The 12,707-nt window shown below is 47.6% G+C and overlaps 1 protein-coding gene across 1 annotated transcript; it reads right to left on the reverse strand.

Moving 5' to 3' along the window:
* Positions 1-259: 259 nt before the first annotated feature.
* On the reverse strand, positions 260-10,914 carry LOC105474956 (insulin induced gene 1). Its single transcript, XM_011729899.3, has 6 exons — positions 10,764-10,914; positions 10,025-10,463; positions 7,011-7,135; positions 6,369-6,535; positions 5,940-6,039; positions 260-771 (listed from the first exon to the last, which is right to left on the reverse strand). The coding sequence occupies exons 2-6, from the start codon at positions 10,434-10,436 to the stop codon at positions 742-744; spliced, it is 834 nt and encodes a 277-aa protein (XP_011728201.1). The 5' UTR covers positions 10,437-10,463; positions 10,764-10,914; the 3' UTR covers positions 260-741.
* Positions 10,915-12,707: the final 1,793 nt, after the last annotated feature.

Consider the following 12,707-nt stretch of genomic DNA (forward strand, 5'->3'; position numbering starts at 1 on the left):
TGAGGTGAAAATTCCAATATATCACAGTGTGGGAACCATGACTTTTCATTGCCTTTTGCTCAGTAAGATTGTCTACACAAACTTCCACGGTATGAAAAGCACAGTTGACACGCTGGCGATACACACACGTGTGACCGTGTAAACACGCCACTGCAGGATGAACGAGCGTGACCATGAAGCGTGGCCATGCCGCGACTCCACTTGGAGCGTGACCTCTCTAGAATCACTGCTGCTTTTCTTGTTTTTTTTTTTGTTGTTGTTGTTTTGTTTTGTTTTAAACATAGCCCTATTTTAAAAAATCTTTTGGATAAATATTATTCCTATTACACCATACTTCATGTTTGTTAAGCACCTTCAACCTACCTCCTTTGGGCACTGATACAAAACTGATAGTTGGTAATTGAGTCTTAGTTCAAGGCTTTGAAATATGGCAACTTGTTTTAATCACATGAATGAGATCTAATACTTGGGAAACTGCCACCTGCCTGAACCCACGCAGCCTTGGCAGAATGCTGCAGGGCACAGACAGGCGCCAGTGCCGTCAGTCAAGGGGAGGCTTCAGGGTAAGTCATCATATTCTCCACCTCCCTATTCTAGACTAGGTGAACAGTGTTTTCCAGGAGTCATTTGTACAGTCAGCCTGATCTAAATAGATTAAGAAAAAAGATAATCTTTGTCGTAATCCACAATCAGATTTTCTTCCAAATCTTCCTTGCTCTCAGAACCGGTGGTTTTGAAGACTCAATCACTATGGGGCTTTTCAGGAACACCCTGTGTGTAGAAAGGAAAAAAAAAAAAGGAAAGAGAAAATTAGCACTAAATGTATAAATATTTTAATTACCAATTAAGTAGGTCCTAACATGAGAAAGATTAACATTTATATGACTGAAGAAACAAGACTGAGATGTGGGAAATGTGGAGAGAACTAGAGCCTAAGGCCAGCTCTCCCAGCTCCCCTGCACCTTCTTCATGGCTCCAGCCCAGTGAGCCACAGCTCTCACCTGCAAAATTAGGATAATTCTCTGCCTCAAGGGCTAAGGCCCTTATATAAAGCCTATTATGTAAGTGTAAGATATTGGTGAAAGTGTAACTAAATTAATATCTATATAAAGGAAACACCCAATTTTATCAAAGCATGGTGATGCTTACGGTATGGTAGGTTCCTGAAAGTTCTAACTGCAATTTAAGGGATTGAACCTTTATCTGAAGGGAGGTTTTGGCCACAAACCTTTATTAGTATCTGATGCCCGTGTTATAACCCACCTTACCAGCAGTTTGTTGAAACAGACATTGGAAATAGGTCATGCTTTGTAATACTGAATAGTAACTCTACCCTCAGTTCACACAGAGCTTCACAGTTTGGAAATCCTTTCTACATATTCTTCCTCATTTGACCCTCACAGAGCTTCCGAGAGGTAGACACTACAGTTACTGCTATGACCAGGCACCGCAGGGTAATTCTCAATAGAGAACAGGATTTCACTGATGAAGAAGCAAACCCAAAGAGATTAAATGACCTTCCTGAGGCCACAGAGCTTCTGCTAAAGGGCGAAAGAGAAACCTCCATACACAATTTTTTCCCCTCAGAATCGTGCCTTCCCACGTTACTTAATTGCCCTCCATTAAGAGGAAGGAGCTGAGCTCCTCACCTTCGGCAATGAAGGAGATTACTCATCCAGAAAACCACAGGATCCTCTCATCTAAACGGACAGATACAAAAGTCACGAGTCTGGGTTGAGTCACCCAGGTATGCCAGTTACTACCCTGGGGACACACACAGTAAGATCTTCTAGGAAACATACATGCTTTTAGGAACTGATCATGTGAAAGCATTGCCAATTGTTAAATATGAACACTGGGAGGGCTCTATACACACTGCAGTGAGAAAACAAAAGAGCAAACTTTTGGCAGCAACTTGGAAAGAGAAAATTGGTCATCACATTTGACTACCTGTTCACTAACGTGCTGATAAATCAATGGGAAGTGGACTTTTAGAATCCCTGGTCGACAGAGGCCACAGTGAGGCCTGGCATTAGTGTAAGAACACAAAGACACCAGAGATGAATGACTACCAGCCCGGGCGGACCTGACACGTGGCACAGGGACTTCCAGCAGTGTTGTCTAATCGTGGCACCCTGTAAAAGGCAATATGGATCCTCCTCTCAACCCAGACACCAACGCAGGCTGCTGTCAACCTACTTCCAGGGTGAAGGCAGGTGCAAGCCATGTGTTGAAAGGGCATGTGGTATACTAATGAGAAGCATGGTGCCAGCTCCAATTCTGCCACCCACCTGGCCGAGTTGTTTAATCTTCCTAAGCTGCAATTTCCCCTTTTACAAATGGGCTAATAATAGTTTCTACTTCAAAGAGTTATGTTAAGAGGACAAAACTGGCTAACAATGGAAACGTTCAGCACAATGTCTCCTGCGCAGCAGTAAGAGCCCAATACATGTAAACCCTCAATAACAATAATAGTATTATTATCATTAGCAGCTGAATTGGGTCAATCAAAAACAGGAACGGCAAATTAAATCCCAGGCTGACACTGAGGTGGGCGGGACTCTGCCTCCAGGTGTCCCAGTGGGGCCGGGCAGTGGAAGCAGGACAGGCTTGACTGCTGTTGGCAGTTCGCAGCTTACTCTTGAGAAAAGACTTGAAGCTACAAACAGCAACAAGTTCTATAAATGATGGTTACTGACTCATTTTCTTTTAAACATACAGGCTGGGCCGGGTGCAGTGGCTCACACTTGTAATCCCAGCACTTTGGGAGGCTGAGGCAGGTGGATCACCTGAGGTCAGGAGTTCGAGACCAGCCTGGCCAACACGGCGAAACCCCGTCTCTACTAAAAATACAAAAATTAGCCAGGCGTGGTGGTGGGTGCCTGTAATCCCAGCTACTTGGGAAGCTGAGGGAGGAGAATTGTTTGAACCTGGGAGGCAGAGTTGCAGTGAGCCAAGATTGTGCCACTGTACTTCAGCCTGGGTGACAAAGCAAGACTCCGTCTCAAAAAAAATAAATAAATAAATAAAAATAAACAAGCAAAAAAATAAACAAAAAAACTGAAACAGGCTGATAACAAATGTTTCTGCTATATTTTTGGACACAAAGGACAATGGCATGTGCGGGGGGCGGGGGGGGAGTGCGGAAATACCACATAGAAAAAGCTAGGAGACCATATAACTTGAAGCAAAGCCAACTTGTAACTTTTGAGCATGGTTATTCTTGCAAGTAACTATGTTTCCTCCTAAGGGAGGGAAGCATAAGTTAGAACAAAGGCATCTGAAGAGAACTGAGACAGCTAAGAAGGAGAAGGTGTCAAGTGCACTAGGGAAACCCATCAGCACCAAACACAGACCTCGAATGACCCTGGATCTGGGCGGGTCTGGTCTTGGTGCTGAACTGAGCCTCGGAATCTCTTCACCTTCAGACTGTCATCAACTTCACTCTTCGTCACCTCCCTTCACAAAGTCTTACTTGGTGTACGTTTCAACCTTAAACCAACAGCTCTTAGATACTATCCCTAGAACATCCAACCGCTTCCATTTTGTGAGTAAACAGTATGACAACAGTGGAATGTGAGGAAGGCTGCCCTGGGGGAAAACACACACCACGAATGTGACGTCAAGGCCCAGCCTGAGGAACGGATGCAGCAGGAGGGAGGGGACTGCACCGTGAAGCCCCTGGGCCATTTCCAGAGTTTGATGGATGGAAATGAGTTTGCAAATTTTGAAGAGAAAAAAGAATAACAGTTGGGATCCAGAGGTAAGGATTTAAGTTTTTATGAATAAAAATGGTGGTAGGCGGGGTTAGACTCAGAACCTGGGAGGTCAGTTTCATGAGATAGCCCAGTAGGGAAGGGATCAAGGCGGTGATCTCTCTCCTCCAGTTTTAAGATACAAAAGAACATCCAAACATTTTCCCCCAAGTTTAAAGAATAAAAAGGATCAAGAGAAAGCTGAAATAAGGAGAATTATAATTATGTCAACTATCCTATTTTGAGTTATCTTTAACATTTTTTTCTGTAAGGATCAAAGGAGCACAGCAGGAATTACTTAATGAAACTATCTTCAAAACTGAAAACGTTTCCTCCAACCATTTCTAGATGTTTAGAACTTATGAATGTTGTGAAATTTCTGCCTCCACCAAAATAATGCTTATTTCTTAAAACTGATTTAAAAAGCCTTGACATATAACAGCGTCAACCTATCATACAGAAATAATCAACTCTTTAAATGTTATTCAAGTTTCAGTTATAATGTATAATTAGTCAATCTGGTTGAGGACAATTGTATTCTAAAAATCTTCTTAGGAATTCTCTCCCAAAGAGTCCCGGAACAAAAATCTCAAAGCAAGAAAGTGGAGATGGAGTTGCCTAGCTCTCGTTTGAAGACTATAACAGGAATGATGGCGAATGCACGAAAACAATGTAGTATTTTCATGTGGGACCATTCGACCAGATTTTTAATATTAAAAAAAAAACAAGGCCAGGCTCACGCCTAAAATCCCAGTGCTTTGGGAGGCTAAGGTGGGAGGATCGCTTGAGCCCACGAGTTCGAGCCCGGCCTGGACAACACAGGGAGATAACATCTCCACAAAAAATAAAAAAGTTAGCCAGGCAAGGTGGCATGTGCCTGTAATCCCAGCTACTCAGGAGGCTGAAGCGGGAGGACTGCTTGAGCCCAGGAGTTCAAGGTTATAGTGAGCTACGATGGTACCACTGTACTCCAGCCTGGGTGACACAGTGAGCTCTGTCTCAAAAAAAAAAAAAAAAAAAAAAAAAAAAAGGCAAGCAAAGTCCTTTCTTCTCCATCATGAGAAATTTGGCAGCACAGACTCAGTAACCAGTGGAACACTGCAAATTCTACTTGTAATTACTTCTGTTTTTGTGAAACAGCCAAGTGGCCTTCAAATTCAACTCCTCACAGAGGTATCAGCTGGCAAAAATAAATGTACTGTTTTAAAAATAGCATGAGGTGCCCAGATAAGTCTTCCGAGAAAGTCCCAGAGCTTATCTCCGAGAGCAACAGCTCTAGGTTTTTTTTAATTCACTTTATTTCAGCCTGCCAGTCAAAGTCAACTGAAAATAACATTTAAAAGTTCACCTCTAGTTTTTTAAATTAAAGTGCTAAGATGCCAATTTTTAACTAATTAAGAACTGCTAAAGCCATCCTGGAGTTCATCTACCTTTCCATCTCCCTCAGGGGGGCTGTGAGAGAAGCTCTGTGGGGTAGAGCTGCTTTCTCCTGCAGTAAGAACAGGTGCAATGTTCAGGCAGGACAGTCCATCTACACGGTGACCCGGCCACGTGCAGTGGTGCTCTCATCACCACTCCTCCATGCCCAGGGCCACCTGCCCCACAGAAGGGTGTTGCCTGTCTGAACCAGGCTGTCCCCTTACCCGCCCACACCAGGCCCTGCCCTGGCCCGAGACAGACTCTGGAGCCTCAGGCTCGATTTGCTTGACTGTGGACTAAGAGGCCAGCATCATCTGCATCCACTCTGATTTTGTGAAAAGCAACACCGGCGGACTGATGCTCAGGGAGCAAAGTGTCACTGCACGAGGTCATCCAGATCTGCTTCTGACGGCGAAGGAGGAGGGGACACTCACACACCAGTCACTTTCTTTACTGCTTACTACACAAATTTCAAGAATTCAGAACACCGACCACATCTGCAATTCAAAGGGGCAGTGGGAGGGCTCTAGTTCCTTTCTAAATCAAATATTATGAATTTATGAATCTACAAATCTTTATAATTTAGCAAAGAATTACCTGGGTATCATTACCTATTTTTTAAAATACAACCTTTTCTCAGTAATTGTCACTCAAGTCTGAACCGGAACATATAAACACAAAATTGAATGTATCATGTAAAGTAATTCTATCAAGGTAAAGAGACGCAAGTTTTAGAAGATAATATAATATGATCATTTCACTCACCATAGCTAACTGTCGTCCTATGTTCCCCACTGTGACGCCTCCTGAGAAAAATATACAAGGGAGCCAAGAACGAATATAGAGGAAATCTGGGGATGTATACCTGGAGCAAGAAAAGAAACCGTGCCTTAGCAGCCAGTTTCACCTGGCTCAATTCTGCATCAAACATTCTCTGTAGTGGGGATATGCAGAATGCATATCAACCACGAAATGCTACAAAACGTTCATATTTGAATGTTTGGTTGTAACTGCTACTACTTGGTTTTCCTTTGCATTAAGTTATGGATAGCAGCGTTTTTTAGAATTTTGTACCTAAATCTAGATCATTCTATATAAAAACCAAATAAAATATGAAACTATCTAAGCTTTGTGGATGTTTTAATGAAAGTTAAGTAAGCTTTCCAAAGCCAATATTTGAAAACACATACTTACTGATAGACACCATTATACACGAGAAACTGCGTGATCAGCGTAGCTAGAAAAGCTATGGTGATCCCCAGCCCAAGGCCGCTTCTGGAACGATCAAATGTCCACCAAAGCCCCAAAGACAGGGCTGCTAAAGTCAAGGACAGTTGGACGTTATTGGCAAAATCCAATTTCTGGTGATGTAAAAGTTAAGGAAAAGTCTGCTGATTCTTAATAAGATCAAAAACACAAAGAAAACCACAAGGGTCAAAAACATGGGTATTTTATTATTGTACCACAAATAATTCACTGTCCATAAAAACTGTGTAATGAGCTAAAGAAAGGATTTGTTGGATACAGGCTACAGTAATCACCAAGATCACCTGAAATCTCCCTGGCATCATTGACTCAAAAACTTAACCATAAGAATAAACTTGCTGAAAGCTATATATAAAATGCCGCTAGCATTTTAACCATAAAACAATATATTTTACTATGAAGTCATCGACAGCCCCATTCTTCTTTCTCTTTTTAGTAATTTGAAATGGGCAGGTACCACCATCACGTTTGTATTACGACATGGAGTCATTTGAGTATATAACAAAACAAAACGCTTCAATGTATAACCTAAGAAGATACTCTGGACATAGCACAGAAAATTCAGGATACAGCACTGGCATGGTTAATGCCAACAAAAACTGCTATGCAGCGCATGACACTGGCCCACTCTCTCTTAAATTTGTGGGGTTCTCCGAGGTGACTGTCGATACAGGGGTACAGCAGGCCAACAACAGCTGTTTTAAAAAAAAGATGACAATGTTAGAATACAGCAGATTTAAGTTCCACAACTTCAGTGTGGTCATTAGTAACACAAGACATTACTCAAACCAGTCCTTTTCCTAGAAAAAATTATCAGCTATAACATAATAGTTAAGAGTGATTTTATATTCTTGTTCTCTTTGAGTACCACTCCCACAAAATTGTACTGTTTAGAAAAGTTTTTAAAAAATCACTATTATTTAGTGCAGTTGAACATGCCTCAGTAAACACAGAAAGGAATCAAGCAGGGATTATTCATATTAACATGAGCAATATGTAACCTTGTATTTAATATCCACATATGCCTAAAGTACACAGAACTTAAATGACTATGTAGTTCACCTTATCTTTACATCCAGTGTGATTTCGATCTTACAATAAAAAGGTTAGCATCTGTCCACACCCTGTCACATCATAGCTCTGACACTCCTGCCGCCACCCAGCACTGGGACTGGGCACATGATGAGATACATATTTGCTGATGTGACTTTGATAGTCTGGGTCACATGCTCCTAGGGTGGCCCTGGAGTTGATTTTCGGGGGTTCTAGCATGTACTGTACTGGGCACTGAGCACTGTGCACACATGCCCGTGGGCAAGTACGGGGCGAGAGAGCCCCACGCGGGCTTCTCCTATTCTCCATCTGGTTCCTGCACGGTCACGCCTCAAGCTGTGGTAAGAATACCTGACCAAGAAGAGGAAACTCAGCCTCCAATCCCAGCTTGCCCTGGCGGGACCTGGCTCTGCATGTTTGTTTTCTCCTGTGTGAAATTATAAGGATTATGTAACTGGGACACAGAGAAAGAAGGGATCACTGTGGTCCAGAATCGTTATTCTTTACAGACACAAACTCGGATTTTGGACAGGTGGGAAGGAATGGCATTCCAAAAGAGAAGTAAAATGGCAAAAATGAAGGCAGGAATGAATGTCTGTGGGGGGGAGTGGGGTGCTGGCCTGCGGGGTTGGATGCTGGGACACAAGGGTCACTGGGTCCCAGGGCTCTTGAGAACCCTGCAATTGTTTCACCTTGGTCTAGTATGAAAGAAATACACATTTTAGGTTCAACTGAGAAACAGGAAACACAGTTTTCATCAAACATTCAGAAAAAAAATGTTCAGTTTTCAATTTATTAATCATGTTCTAATTTTGGAGTTTTGAAAAACAGACCCCCCCCAAATTAACTTTACTTCACTATAGCTTAATTTTGCCATTTAAGGTTAAAAACTAAATAGGTAAAAAACATACTATGATATTTTACTTATGCTCTTGGCTGATGGTTTAAAAAAAAAGGGTAGAGTATGAGAGTATGAGAAATTGTCCAGATATTCCTAGAAACCCTTGAGGCTTCAATTACAAATACTGAAGGCTAAACTATTTCATTTCTAAGATCAAGTTTTTGGTTAAAGGAAAGAAACTATTCTGCCAAATGTATATGAAATATGGAATTTTAAATCTAGATATATGTCTCAAAAATTTTTCAATTAGTACAGCCACATAAAGTGTTTCAAAAAACAAAAGAGGTTCCCCTCCCTCCGAGAACAAAGATGAAAACATTCTACCCACTACTTAATAATTACAGACATATGTCATAGTTCTTGAACACACAGCCCTCTGTTAATCTGTTACAAAACTCTGCTGCTTGCTGTTTGCAGTGAGTCAACTGAGGCAATGTGTTTCCACAGTGCAGGAGACACACCTACAGAGGCAGCGGGAGCTGTTAGCATGGATGGCTTGGCCCCTTTCTACCTGCGCACGCTTGGATGTGACTTCACCTGTGATTCGGTTTCCACATCTATAAATGAAGCTACACATGGTATTGCTGTAAGAAATGAACACAGCAAAGCATCTGAAGCCTATGGTCAGCAGTCGGCTGACAAATGTCAGCCACAAAGCAAACAGGATGCCCCCTGCACTGCACTGGAGTCACTTACTCATTTGTTTTCCCCACCAGACTGTAAGCTGCTTAAGGATAGGGGCTTGTGGTGCTACTTTTGGATTAACATTTCAACAGCTTGTAGAGTTGAGGTTGTAGAAAGCACCTGACAAAACCTCGTTAAAGAAACAAATGCTGTGTGACTACAGCAGCAGTAAGGGATTTGCTGGGCCAAGATCAACTCAACATTTCTATAAAAGAGGTTCAATGATAGCCAAGAAATTCTAGTAAAGACACTCAGCAGTCCCCCTGTCCACAGTTCAGACTGACCTAGTGTTACACTGTAAGGCATCTATGCTACTGCCTGGGTGTACGAAAATCTAAACGTCGTAAGGGGGTTACTCTTTTCCTTAAGAAGGTAATCTACAGAGCTCTAACAGTTCAGGGAGTAAACGTTTTGGCTTCCGACCACGGTTTACTCAGCGACCCGGCAAAAGGAAGTACTGAGAAGTTGCTCCCCTGGCAACCGCCTCCTGAACACATGTGACGGGTTTGTTTTCAGTTATCCAGCAGGGTAGCATGTTTGCTGCCGCGACCAATGGCCTTTCAGTCCCGCTGCTCACCAGTTCCCCAGGCGGCCAATCCGGGGCGGCTGGCGCGGGATGACAGCTGGGGCTGTACCCGGACGCCAGGAGGGAAGGGCCCTCAGTCAGCTTGGCACAGCACCTGCTTGAACAGCCAATTATCTCCCTGCCTCATCTCCATCACTGTGCTTCCTCAAACTTCAGAGAGCTGTGGCCCGAACCCGCCCTGGGGGGTGCCAGGTCCTCTCTACCCCTCCTTCATTTCTCTAAATCCCCAAACTGGAGATGCACACTTTCAATCTGTGGACAGTTCTAGTTTCAAATGCATGTTTCTCAATAAGCTGAAAAGTACTTTCAACCGAAAAGACACCCTTTTTACTTCCAGAAGAACCGCGGGGGGGTACTCACCAGCTGCTGTCCCGCAGCAGGGAGGGACCCACCAGGCGGAGGAAAAGATGGTAGCGATCACCTCCTCGGGGAAGAGAGTGACATTCCTCTGGATCTGCAGCAGGTTGAGCACCAGGGCTAGGACCACCCCAACCGAGAAGAGCACGAGGCTCCTCTGCACCAGGCGATGATGCCAGGTGTTGGGGTAGGGGCCGCCGGGCTCGGGGCTGCTCATCGCAGCACTGCGGCCCCCCGGCGCGGGGTCAGCGTCCGGGGCACCATGGGCCGCCAGCAGGGAGGGCCCGGACACGGAAGCGCTGATCATCTCCCCAACCTTGGCTGCCAGCCCCGCGGCGCTGGCTCGCGGGGGGCCTCGGCGCCTCACGCTGTGCGCACAGGAGCAACTCCAGAAGTGGTCGTGCAATCTGGGCATCGGTCACCCGCGTCCGAGAGGCGCTTCCTGGAAGAAGGGGGTCATCAAGTTCACTCAGAAGAGACAAAGAGCGAGGAAGGCCCCGCGGGACGCGAACCCCGGCACCCGGGCCAGGCGGCAGCGCAGCCCCCACCAGGTTAGAACCCGGTGCACTCGCCCAGGGCCAGCGGCGGACGGGACCCGCGCTCACAGCAAGCAGCACCCCCGGCCCCAGCGGGACCAGCGTCCCAGAGACCCAACGAGGCCCGCGCCCGCCTACCTCCGGGGAGGACCGGCTGCAGCGCGACCAAACCCCGCCCGCGACCCCTGCCCCAACCCGCCGCGTACCTGGCCGAGAGGCGCCCGCCCTCGGGCTCTGCGAGCGGAGGCGGGGCTGTGGGGAAGGAGGAGTCGCGGCCCGGGACGGCCCCAAGTGCGGCCGCGGCGCCTGGCGGGCACGCGGGCTTATATGGCGGGCCGCGGGGCCCGCATCACGTGACCCTGCCCGGCCTACCCACCGCCCGCGCGCACCGCCTAGGGGCGTGGCCTGAGCTCGCCCCGCCCCGCCCGCGCGCCCGTCCACAAGCGGTCTGGTGAGGCGGCGGCAACCAATGGGAGGCGGGCGGCCCATATGACGTGCGCACACGCCACCGCCGGCCCGCGCGCGCTCGGGCGGGAGCCGCGGCACGGACGGCGGGGAGCGTGGCGGCTGCGGGGCACGCGGGCCCGAGCGGGACGGGCCGGCTGCGAGGGGACGGCCGCGGAGTTGGGGCCTGGGAGGGGACGGTCTGGCCGGGAGGAGGCGGAGGGAGGACAGGGTGGGGTTGCGGGCCCGGCGCCGCCCCTCCCGGCTCCTGGCTCCCCTCGCCTGGTGTCCCGCGCCTGACCCGGAGGCGACGGGTCTCGAACGCTCAGGCCTCCCTGGCGGAGCGCGGGCTCTGGCGCGGGGCCGGACCCTGCTCAGAGCAATGGCGGGCTTGCATCGGTGGGTCATTTCCTCGGGCCCCTAGTGGCCTTTGCTCACGCCAGGAGAGCAAACCACCCGCACAGCCCAGAAGCAGATAAAATAGAGACCACAGTCCCCAAAGGATCGCGCCTCCATCCTGTTTGCCCCTCGGGTCGCCGTCTAAGGGCGGGCCCGTGCCCGCTCAGAGCCTACATCCGAGTCGTGTAAAGCGCTGACAGCGGAGAAAGCAACGGCTTTGCTCCGTGCAGATGAGCAGGGGCTAAGGGAGGACGCTGTGCTCTCTCTCAGTAGCCGCGCTCGGCCCGGGGGCCCTGCAGTCTTGGAAACGTGAGTCAGGCCTGCAGCGTGGCGAGGAAACGCCGCTGATGTGGCATCCTCAGCCTGGGGTTGTGGCTCTAAGCCAGAAGGTTAAAAAAAAGACGTCTTCTTGAGCTGGGACTGCCCTGAGTCCCTTTAGGGGCGAAATTCTGAGCATCCGATTGCGTTTCCTGAGGATGACACGCGTGGTGGGCGTGGACGGCCTGCAGGGGTCCGTCCTCAGCGGTTCCTCTGCAGGGCAGTCTCGTCCTCAGGGGTCTCGTCCTCAAGGGTCTCGTCCTCAGCGGTCCCTCTGCGGGGCAGAGTCTCGCTGTCACCTTCCCAGCTGACTCCTCTCAAGCCCTGTTAACCATTGTACATATTCCCAAGGACTCCAAGCAGGTTGGACTTCAGGGAACATTGCTGTTTGGGTCTTGGCCATTGTTTACCCTCCACCTTGCATTAAGTGCTTGAGGATCACACACCCAGATACGTAGATCATCCGTAGATCATCGCAGTCACATCGAAGACTTGTTTATAATAGGAAGGAAAAAAAAAAAAAAAAAAAAAGCTGGCCACTGTCATGCGCTGGGAAACTGATGAGCTGAAGGATGACCCATCTGTCAGTTGGGTGCTGCCTAATGGACAGAGAACCCTTCCGAAACCTGTGCTGTGTCTCCCAGACCCCAGTGTGAGCTCCCCGTCCCGCGCAATGATCTAAATCTAGCTGCTAACCTCATGGAGAGGCATCTGCACGGCAGCCCCGGCCCTGAGAGGCAGGCCAGTCACCCATTCAGTTAGGAAACACCAGCAAGTGCCAGAAGCTTCTCATTAGCAGGTCAGCTTTCAATAACTGGTTTATCCAGGTGTGTGAGACCCGATAAGCAGACATGAAAGCTCTTAGCGACCTATCCAGCTGCTCTATGCTAGGCTCCTGACATCACAGAAATCAGTACCTCTGTCTTTTGGGGTCCAAGAGGTATTTCAATTTCTCTGGCTTTTTTCCTGTCATTTCTGCCTGGCCCTGC

The sequence above is a fragment of the Macaca nemestrina genome, chromosome 4 (genome assembly GCF_043159975.1).
Source record: "Macaca nemestrina isolate mMacNem1 chromosome 4, mMacNem.hap1, whole genome shotgun sequence".
Classification (NCBI taxonomy): domain Eukaryota; kingdom Metazoa; phylum Chordata; class Mammalia; order Primates; family Cercopithecidae; genus Macaca; species Macaca nemestrina.

Excerpts from the sequence above, each read along its gene's own strand:
- LOC105474956 (XM_011729899.3), bottom strand. The coding sequence starts at position 10,436 with ATGCCCAGATTGCACGACCACTTCTGGAGTTGCTCCTGTGCGCACAGC. Across the intron at positions 6,536-7,010 it reads GCATTAACCATGCCAGTGCT|AAATTGGATTTTGCCAATAA; the intron begins GTATCCTGAATT and ends TTACATCACCAG. Across the intron at positions 6,040-6,368 it reads GTGTATAATGGTGTCTATCA|GTATACATCCCCAGATTTCC; the intron begins GTAAGTATGTGT and ends TTCTTGCTCCAG.